This window comes from Lissotriton vulgaris, chromosome 9, assembly GCF_964263255.1.
Source record: "Lissotriton vulgaris chromosome 9, aLisVul1.2, whole genome shotgun sequence".
In the NCBI taxonomy this organism is placed as follows: domain Eukaryota; kingdom Metazoa; phylum Chordata; class Amphibia; order Caudata; family Salamandridae; genus Lissotriton; species Lissotriton vulgaris.
In genome coordinates, this window is record NC_141697.1 from 1,186,017,051 (window position 1) to 1,186,027,653 (window position 10,603).

General features: G+C 52.4%; 1 protein-coding gene across 1 annotated transcript in view; it reads right to left on the reverse strand.

The window, feature by feature from the left end:
• The window catches only part of PLXND1 (plexin D1), a 313,125-nt gene extending 305,131 nt beyond the window's left edge, over positions 1 to 7,994 (reverse strand). Inside the window, exon 1 of the mRNA XM_086939243.1 lies at positions 5,287 to 7,994. Coding sequence (XP_086795369.1) covers positions 5,287 to 7,848 — 2,562 coding nt within the window. The 5' untranslated portion in view covers positions 7,849 to 7,994. The remainder of the gene's footprint in view (positions 1 to 5,286) is intronic.
• Between the last annotated feature and the right edge of the window lie 2,609 nt (positions 7,995 to 10,603).

A 10,603-nucleotide genomic window follows, 5' to 3' on the forward strand; every position in this document is an offset into this window, starting at 1 on the left:
TCTTACCACTGCCCCTTAAGCCCCCACCCTCCCCCTTCATATCCTGCTTCTCATAGAATGTATTTTAACAAGATGTCCCAGCGTGACTTGGGAAATCTAAAACTCTCCCCCCTCCCCCCAATCTTATTGACTAAGCTACGCCCCTGCGTGTCATGCACATGAGGCTCGTGGTGGGTGCGGACAGCTCCTGCTCCTGTAGTCCGTGGGTGACTTCAAACTCCAAATGAACGTGTCCTTGTGTAACGTAACGGGTGCTCATGTAAAGCGCTCCAGTACCTTCGGGTCGAGTTCGTGCTGTATAAAGCTGCAGCCAGTGCTTTAAATGTGCCGGTACTGTCCAGTACTGAGTACCGGCACTTTTCTATTTTGGGAGGGAGTGTGCATGCACTTCTCAAGAGAGTCGTGATACTTTTAATTGGAGAGTACCAGCACTTCTCAGAAACAAGCGGGCACTCTGGCACAGGGTACCGGCACTTCTATTCTCCATTTCAAGCACTGAGCTGCATAAAAAACACTCAAGTGAGGAGTGAAGCCTCAAGCCCCGGAGGTGATGACCTCAGCTTGCTTCACCCGTGTCCTTCACGCTGCACAGCGCCCTCAGGCCCTCAGGCCGCTAGGTGGCAGCAGACCTGCAACAAGTAACACCCACACACGTCTAGCGCCCAGTGCCAGGCTGTGTCTCCCAAGACAGACCGGGGCAGCGGCTTTTGGCGAGCAGGCGGCCCTGTCTCCAGATGGGGGGGGGGGGGTCCTGAAGCCCCGTGAGCCCAATGGGTGTTGCGCGCATGGTGCAGACATCTGTGCTGTATGTGTGTGCAGCAGTCTGTGTATGTTTCTATTGTGCGTGTGAGTGCGCGCCAATGTGAGCATGTGTATATATGGGACGTGTCTATAGGTAGTTGCGTGTGAGTGTATATGTATGTATGATACGTTTCTGATTGTACTTAAGTGTGACGTGAGTTAAAGGCTATATATATATATATATATATATATATATATGAACAAAACGCCATTCCTTTCTACAGTCAAATGGAATAACGAGAGTGAGCCCAGATTAGGTGCAATATTTTCGGTGATTTATTCAAGTGTTTCACCAGCCATCCGCCATAAGCGTTTCACCTCAAACGAGGCTTGATCACATGACGTATATATATATATAATTTAATGTATGAGTTCATGTATGAATCATACGTGCGTGTATATAAATCACATGCATATGTGTATTCGTTTGTTTCAGTGTGGCACAGAGTGCCTAGGGGCAGCCTCAGACCCAGTGACTGTAGCACACACAGCACAGAGTTAGCGCCGTGAGTGCGACTTCCAGGCGCCTTACAATAAGATGAAATCAAAGCATATGAACAAGCTATAAACCTCAAAATCAAGTCAAGTCACTAAAATGTATTATACCATAACTGACTGAAACAACGTGACTGGCGCTATGTGAGTGAATATGGGTGAGTGAAGGTGTGTGTTAATGGTCTGGGGTGACTGTGTGTGCGCGCGCGTTATGTTAGTGAAAAGGTTGAATGTCTGAATTAGTGGTGTGCGGCTGAACGGGATTCCGTGAACTGAGTTGGCTTCAAGAGAATGGGTGCACGATTCACTGTGACTGAAAGAGTTAACACATGAGGGGATGAGTAAGCCGGGGTTGGAGCTTAGATTTCTCGAGTAGCGCTTGCTGCTGACCCCAAGGCGCTTTGTAACTATGTGGATTGTGGGTTCCGTGTTACTTAAAGGTAGGCGCTATTCATTTAAAGCGCCTGCAGTCATTGGATCGCATCTGCGCCCGGTGAACATGTCATGATGTCAGGGTGTGTGTTATTACCCAGCTGGACAGGCTTCGAGTTCTCTACCTCGAAGGATAACGGGTCGCGTGTGCCCTGCCTTGGTCCCAGCACCGCGCCCACAGACCACCCCAGCGGAGGCTCACTGTACAGACCTCACGGTTATACTTAAAACACGCAGAACCCCCTCTTTTCACTGCCCCGCGGGGCTGATTAGAGACAGCTCGTATAGTCGGATTAAAGCCCCACTGGTGCGATAAACCTACACATTTCTTATTAAAGGACTCCTTCTTGGGGGGGGGGGGGGGGGGGGGGGGGGCTCTGGAGCAGGGTCTGGGGCAGGCAGGGGCAGGAGTACAGGCAGGAAACCCGAGCAGGCACCTCCGATTGTTCCAACACATGTGTTTCCACTGAAGGGCGCGTGTTTCAAGCAGTGCACATTGGGGGCTAAGGGACAAACATGCAGCGCACCGGGCCAGCATCCCCTTGGAAGAGTGGGGTACATGTGCCATGGGGCCCCGCAGCGCCCCGGGCCAGCTCTGGCTGCCGCATCACCCCTCGAAAGAGTGGGGTACATGTTTGCTGGTCTTCCCCTAAGCGCCGTTGCGGGGCTGGGCGGCGGTCTCACTCACCAGTACCCCTCAGAGGAGTGGGGTACATGTGTACTGGAAACCCCCTAAACACTAGGCCATCTCTCTGCTGTCTCAGACGGCAGCCCTCTGGGGTATATGTGTACTGGAGACCTCTAAGCACTAGACCAGCTCGGGCTGCCTCAAACTGCAGCACGCCTGCGGAAGAGTGGGGCACGCGTGTTCTGGGGCCCCCCTGAACACCGAGCCAGGCCTGGGGTGTCTCAGGCCACTTCACGCCTCGGGAGAGCGGAGTAGATGTGTTCTGGCGACTGGCGGCGCCTGAAACTCGCCTGTAACCCACATACACTGCCCCTGACTTGACCTAAGCTTGGCCGTCCACCGAGCCCCGGAGACAGCTCAGTGGGTTAACGCTCACGCAGCAGCGATCTGCGTGTAACCTCTGTGCTACGGATAGGAATCCTGCGTGATGACCTCAGCCGTTCATTGCCCTCGGAGCTGTTCTATGACCATGTCTGCTGCCGCTATCAGTCTTGGTGTAAGTTTAGTGAAGCGCCTAGACATTCCTGGATCGATACTGTACGCTATATAAACACAGCAATTAGTAGAGCGAGACTACGTTGGGTATCTCAAGAGGAAACATGGAAATAACAACCCTGAACGAATGAAATGAAGTCTGAAAGGGAGGCTGGGAGGAAGGGGTAGGAGTGTGGGGCATCGGGTATGTGTAAAACTGGCGGCTGGGCTGGGTTGAGAGTAAGCGGCCGGCGGGTCAATGACGCGGGACCTGTGTTTTCCTGTCTGCTGTCACATTCTAGGGGTCTCCGTCCCCAGTTCTTTCCCATCTCCTGCTATGAGGCAATGCCCCGCTAGTAGTAACACCTATGAAAAACCACCAATTATTTAAATTTTGATCCAACAAGTATTTGCTAATATAAGCAACTTTTTACAACCTCCTAACTGGCATTTATGGGAACTTAGACGTGAGAGATAAATGGTTTGCCCAGGATGACACAATATGGCCTACTGGGAGAGCCGGGATTCAAAACCATCAGGACCCACAGTCTGTTGTCTAACATGCTGGCAGCAGTCCCAACCGCTCAGTTAAACAGCTCAGCAGGATAGGCGCATGCTGCAGAGAGTTAGATATCACTTGTTAACTACACTTTAATCTCCAGACAATTGTAACTCAGCGAGTCACCCGCTTTGGACTGATAACATGATCAGCAATAAATAGGGCAATAAAAACACATATCCTTGCATTAGGTTTGTGGTGTGTGAGGCGGCGATAGCAAAATCCACACAAGACCCCAGTCTGAGATCTGAGCTCGGCGGTTGAGAGAAGGGTGCGCTGCGTTTTAGAAGTCGTTTCCACAGGTCTTTGCACGCGCTCAGCCTCTGACTAAAACACGTCACCCCGAAGTCATCATGTCATGTCCCCAAAAGATGAGAAGTGTTTCTGCCCCATTATTTCTAGTCTCTCACATTCCGCACACCTCTTCTAAGTGCCAAGTATTTGTATATTATTAGAGCGCTATAGAAACAGCGTCATGTCATTTAATAAACATTTTCAAGTACAGCGCGCATGAGCATGCTATTAATGACACCGCACTATATGTACATGTGACGTATTTAAACACAGAGCACTCCTGATAAATCAATTATTACACGCCCGATCTAAACGAGATCCCACAAAATTCGCTTAAATGCTGTCCCCGCTGCATGCGTTGCAGGCTAAAACTGGGAGCGCATGGAAACTAGCCAACTCCAGTACCAAGCGCTATATGATTGCAGTGCTTGTACATTTCACACGTGTTTTCCATGTATTTACATTTCACCTTCGGGAAAAGCATTTAATTGTGGACATGATTTGCCGGCGCCCCCTCAGACTAGTTAACGCCCGGGCACTTATCGTCACATTATCTAAATACATGCTCCATCTGTCCATGTGGGATGTTTGTATTGCACAAACTTGGCTTAAAAGCAGAATACAGTTAACAATGCTTCCACAATGGATATCTGGGTCTTGAAACAGTGACCCTGGCTGCTAAGGAAGGACATTTCGGTGGCATGTGGGGTTTACCAGCCACCTGCATTCATAAATATTTGAAACATACCAGTCCGGCCCAATATCTGTCCCTAGCGAGACCTAAATTCCACCCTTAACGTCCTTGATATATACCAATAAAAAATAACATTTATATAGCGCCCACCACAGCCAGCAGTCTCTCATCCTAGCACTTCAGTTTCATTCTACTCTTGGAAGAAACAATGGTGCTCAATCATTTCATGTTCCTGAAAAGGTTAGAATACAGGGTATTCGGGGTGTAAATTACAGCAGTGACAGCAGGGTCTACAGATGGGTCGGTAACAGGTGTACAACCCACAGCGCCCACCTGAACCCATGTCACCAAAGACACTGTTTCCAGTCCGGCACTTTTGTATATCGGCAGAATGCATTCTGGGTGTTGTAGTCTTAATCAGCTTCCATTAAGTTCACTTGACTGACACATATGGAAGCAGTGATTTGTAGGTGAAAAGTTCAGAACTGGAAATGGTGTCCATGAGGACATGGGGTGAGGTGGTCGCCCTTGTACAGCCCCGATGAGCCATGTGTAAAGGTGCTGTCCCCCAGGGCCGGCTTTAGCATTGGTGGCACCTGGTGTGACAATCCATTTTGGGGCCCCCACAGCCCATGACCGTCTGCCCAGATTCTCTCACTACCACCAGACAAAAGTGCCCCTCATCTCGCCAATCAAAAGTTATTGATAAAAACAGCACCCCCACCTGAGGTCAGCACCACCTCCACAGGCCAGCGCACCTGTCGCACTGCCCTAAAGCCGACCCTGCTGCCCCCAGAAGTGGTCAGGAAGCGCTATCCCCCCTCACAAGGAGCTAGCACCCACACTTACGCTGATGCTCATCTTCTGGCAGTGGGGGCCGGTCCCCTGCACCACGCTGTCCAGCACCGTCACCTCCTCCACGTTGGGCGCCTCGAAGCAGCGGCTCCGCGCCCTCCTGATGCTCTCTTCAATGTCCGCAAAGCGGAAGACGCAAAGGGCGGACTGGCGGTCCGCCTTCTCGAAGACCCCAAACAGAAGCTCCTGGGCCTCAGGACCCAACATGGCGGCCTCTGCGTCGAAGACGGACACCAGGCGGTTGTAGACGTCGCCCTTGGCGCCGCAGCGTAGGCCCAGCTGGATGTAGGACTCGGTCAGCTTCTTGGTCTCGAGTGGGGGGCTCCTGTCCCTCCGGGTGTCCAGGCAGAAGCGCGCCAGGAGGCTGTTCGAGCTGCTCTCCTTGCCCCCCAGGTTGGCGTCGCTGTTCATGGCCAGGTAGACGTAGGCCTTGTGCTGGAAGGCCTGAAGGAAGCTCAGCTTGTTCTTGGCCTTGGAGCCTTGCTTGATTTTGAAGATGTTGTCATCAGAAGGGTTGATGTCAAAGGTGAAGAGCTTGGACAGGTCTTCCACGTTGAGAGAGCGTATGGCAATCTCTGGGGTGTTTTCGAAGCGGTGGTCTTCGATGCTCTGGTTCTTGGGGAAGAAGGGGCTACCGTAGCCCGTGTAGGTGGCACCCACCAGCAGCCTTGTGTCCCCACCAGGGTTCCGCAGCACCAGCCCCACCGTGGAGGCATTGGGGTGGTTGGCGGCCACATTCAGCATGCTGGGGAAGACGGTGACCTGGTCGCCGTCGTGTGGCGGGAAGCTGACGGCGGCCTCTGAGATGTTCCCCAACTTCCTGAGCTCACAGAAGCCTTGGTAGACAGACCCACAGACCACCACCACCCGCTGGGCCCGGTCCAGCTGCAGGATCTTGTTGTAGTTGTCCATCAAGGCTTTGGGGTGCTCGCAGGTGGTCAGCGGCAGCTGGGGGGCATGGCAGAGTGGGTTGTCGCTCCTCGGACCGGTCACCTCCTCCAGTTCCTTGCTGAGGTTGCTGTGTAGTTGATAGACCCGGTTGACGGTGGCCAAGTAGATCTTGTGGTCCGACGCATCCAAGGCAAAGTTGTTGGTTGGGAAGGGAGACACAAACTTCTGGAGGACCTCCAGCCCCAAACTCCCATGAGCAGCCAAGAGCAGCAGCAGTGTGGTGAGCAGCGTCGGCCTACTCTTCTGAGAAGCCATGGAGATATGGGCCAGCCGCCTCCTCTCCTGAGGAGGGATGGAGGTATGTTGAGCCTTCCTCCCCTGAGAAGCAATGTAAGTCTGCCCTATCCTCCTCTCCTGGGGAGCTAGAGAGGTCTGTGCCACCCTCCTCCTCTCCTGGTGAGGTATGGAAGGATGTGTCAGCCTCCTTCTCTCCTGAGGAGGTATGAAGGTCTGTGCCACCCTCCTCTCCTGAAGAGCAATGGAGTTCTGTTCCATCCTCCTTCTCTCCTGAGGCGGTATGGAGGTATGTTGCGCCTTCCTCTCCTGAGAAGCAATGGAGGTCTTTGCCACCCTCCTCCTCTCCTGATGAGGTATGGAAGGATGTGTCAGCCTTTTCCTCTCCTGAAGAGCAATGCAGGTCTGTTCCACCTTCCTTCTATCCTGAGGAGGTATGGAGGTATGTCGCGCCTTCCTCTCCTGAGAAGCAATGGAGGTCTTTGCCACCCTCCTCCTCACCTGAGGAGCCATGCAGGTAAACAACAAATGCCTTCTCCTCTCCCGAGGAGCCATGGAGGTGAGTGCCACCTGTGAGGTGAGTGCCACCCGCTTCCTTCTCTCCTGAGGAGCCACGGAGTTGAGTGCCACCAGTGAGGTAAGTGCCACCTGCTCCCCTCTCTCTTGAGGAGCCATGGAGGAGAGTGCCACCTGTTTTCTTCTCTCCTGAGGAGCCACGGAGGTGAGTGCCACCTGCTCCCCTCTCTCCTGAGAAGCCACGCAGGTGAGTGCCACTGGTTTCCTTCTCCTTCGAGGAGCCACCGAGGTGAGTGTCACCATGGAGGTGAGTGCCACCTTTCTTCTTCTCTCCTGAGGAGCCACGGAGGTGAGTGCCACCAGTGAGGTGAGTGACACCTGCTCACCTCTCTCCTGAGGAGCCACGGGGGTGAGTGCCACCTCGTTCATCCTCTCCCGAGGAGCCATGGAGGTGAGTGCCACCTGCCCCCCTCTCTCCTGAGAAGCCATGGAGGTGAGTGCCACCTTTCTTCTTCTCTCCTGAGGAGCCACGGAGGTGAGTGCCACCAGTGAGGTGAGTGACACCTGCTCACCTCTCTCCTGAGGAGCCACGGGGGTGAATGCCACCTCGTTCATCCTCTCCCGAGGAGCCATGGAGGTGAGTGCCACCTGTGAGGTGAGTGCCACCTGTTTCCTTCTCTCCTGAGGAGCCACGGAGGTGAGTGCCACCTTTCTTCTTCTCTCCCGAGGAACCATGCGGGTAAGATGCCTTCTCTGCCCTCTCTCCAGAGGACCCTTCAAGGTGCGCACTATTCGTCTGTCCCGAGGTGCCAAGCAGGCCACCAACACCCGCCTACTTCTGTCCAGAGGAGCCATGCCGCCGAGTCCCACCAGCCTGCTCCGTTCCCGCCGAGCCCTGGGCACCCCCTGCCCACTCCACGGCGCGCTCTGGGAAGTGCATGGGGCCGCGGTCCCAGTTTTCACCCGGCCCCGAGCCGAGAGGAAGACCCGGCTTCCTGAACACGCCTAAGCTCCGAGTGACGCCAGAAGAAAGTCCTGTTTCTTTTGTTTCCAATCAGCGGGGCTCTCTCGTTAACGACTCTTCACCTTTCCCTGTGCTTCCTCCCCCGGCCCTCCCACCCCTTTGCCGGTATCTATTTCCAGACAGAGGCGGCGGGGGGCTCTATCTGCCCCCGATAGCCCCAGACTCCGCACTCTGGCTGGAGCAACCCTCTCTCCCCCCTCCAGCCCCTCTGCGCCCTCTTCTCTCGCACATTACTCATTTTTTTCGTATCCAGCTTTGCCATGTGAACATGATTAAACAGCAGATAGTTTCCAAACGCTGAGGGCACTCATTTCATCAGCAGCCGCGAGGAAACAAAAAGCGGAGACGCGGGACCCGCGCTGAACAAGCCACTTCTGTGTGGGGTTTTTTTTAAATTCTGATGTTTTGTATGAAGAATGCAGGGCCGGCACCCTGTTTTGTTACCAAAATAGTACGCGCTCGCGCAGTTATCTGCAGCCTGTCTGGCTGCGCAGTCAAGCGAAGAAAAACTGACCCCCCCTTTTAACCCCCCTCCCCCAAAAAAATGTCTGGCTTCCGCGCTTATCGCCAACTAACTCTGTAATTCACTAACCGTGAAAACAAGTCACAACTCGGTGAGACTGAATTAATTGAAAGTGTGACACACTGTCTTACCAGGCAGAAAGCGCCCCCCACCACGCCCCCGCGAGCCAGGGGAGGCAAAGTTTAGGGGTCTGCTGAGGATGCGGCCCCCCAGCCATAAATCGTATATGAACTGCACATAAATATATCCAAGCACGCCCAAGGGGGACGGCGGCTCCTGTGTTCTGGCGCGTATTGTGTTTTTTTGTGATATATGTGTGTGCCTTTAGTGACATCATCGCGCCCCCCTCGGTTTGGTTCCGTCTGAAGGGGGGTGTTTTGACAGCTCGGCGAGTGTAACTGGTCCTTTTGTAAAGCGCTCTGACACCTTTGGGTAAAGTTCGGGCTATATAAAATCGCATTAAATAAATAAATAAATAAAGTGTGAACTGGTGGCGCCGCTCTGCACGCGCGAGGGCAGTGGGCTGGGGCTGAAGTGCAAATGTGTGCCAACTTGGGGGGTGGCACGGGTTCACGGCCAGGCTGGCACAGACGCGCTGCGATGTCCACTGCAGGTGGGAAATAATGCCTCGGTCACGTGACATAGTGCCCCCCCCCCCCCCCGTTGTATAGCTCCTGTTATGCGCAGTAGTGTGCGCAAAAGAGAGCGCTATATCTTTTTGTAAATCATTCTATGTCTGGAGTGTTGTGTTTTATATGTCTTATGCCATAATTTATGGTCCCCGTTTAATATTATTTAGTCTGTGTTGTCATTTGCTCTGCTGCAATGTAATGTTGTGTGCTAACTTCGGCTTCTCTTTTGCTAAATGTTCTCTGTTATGTCATTAATTATTTTTTATGTATTCTGTTAATGTGCTTTGCCATAGCATGTCCAATATATTTTTATATGTGTTATTTTGTGTGTGTTATTTCTTGCTAGGTGACGCCATGTTGTGTGCTGTTTTATGCACTATGATGAGTGTTATAGTATTCCATGTTATTATTGTATTGTATTGAAGCATTCATATAGCGCTTACTACTCCTACTTTAGGTGCTGAAGCGCTTGCCCACATAATTGCCACATTACACTGTGTAGGGTGTGTGATTGGAAGGATGTTGTCTTTGTTTTGATCCAATTTGGGAAGATTTCCATGACGTGCGCGATGACCACCGAGATGTGGTTATTGTGTTACGGGACGCAGCGCATAGAAGTGTGGTGGATGATGAAGTCTGAGAGACAGACACACAGTTTTATGGTTTTTCATTATGCTGGTAGCTTTGAAGAATGTATGATGTTACTACGCAATCATGTTGATCACAGTATGTAACAACGCAGGTTTTTACAACGCAAGTCGTTACAACGACTTGCGTTGGAGGGCGCTGGACTTCGGAGTAGTAAGATATACTATTCCAACACCAGTCTATGTACAGTAGGGAAGGTGTTGGAATAGTAAATCTTACTATTCCTTAGGTTATAACGCCATCCAGTGCAAGTCGATGTAACGACTTGCGTTGTAATGGCAGCGTTGGAATTGCTTCGCAGTGTACTCACCGCGATGTAAAGGATGTTTCCCAGCTTTGAAATGTTCTGCAGGTTTCTATATAGTATTTCTTATGATATACGGCTGATTTAGAGTTCAGAGACGGGTTACTCCTTCACAAATGCGACGAATAGCCTGTCCTTGGTAGTGAAATGAAATGAAATGAATGAGACTTATATAGCGCACGACTTACCCTGGGGCATCTCAGCGCTTGCTTAGGGAACCCGTCCTGGTATTCCCCTGTGAGATAACCCTGGCAGGGTATCCACAAGGTGAAAGCCAGGCATCCCATCGCGAGGGGCCGTTGTGGAGATTAAGCAAGCTATTGCCCAGAGTCGCAGAGTGTGAACCCGTGAGTCGAGAAGGTACCGGAGCGAGAATTAACAAGTCCGTGGAATTTTTTGAGCCCAAGACCCGCCGAGGCGGGGAATTGAACCCTGGTCCCGGGCCGAACTCAAGCTCCAGGTCTGCCGCCTCTAACCCC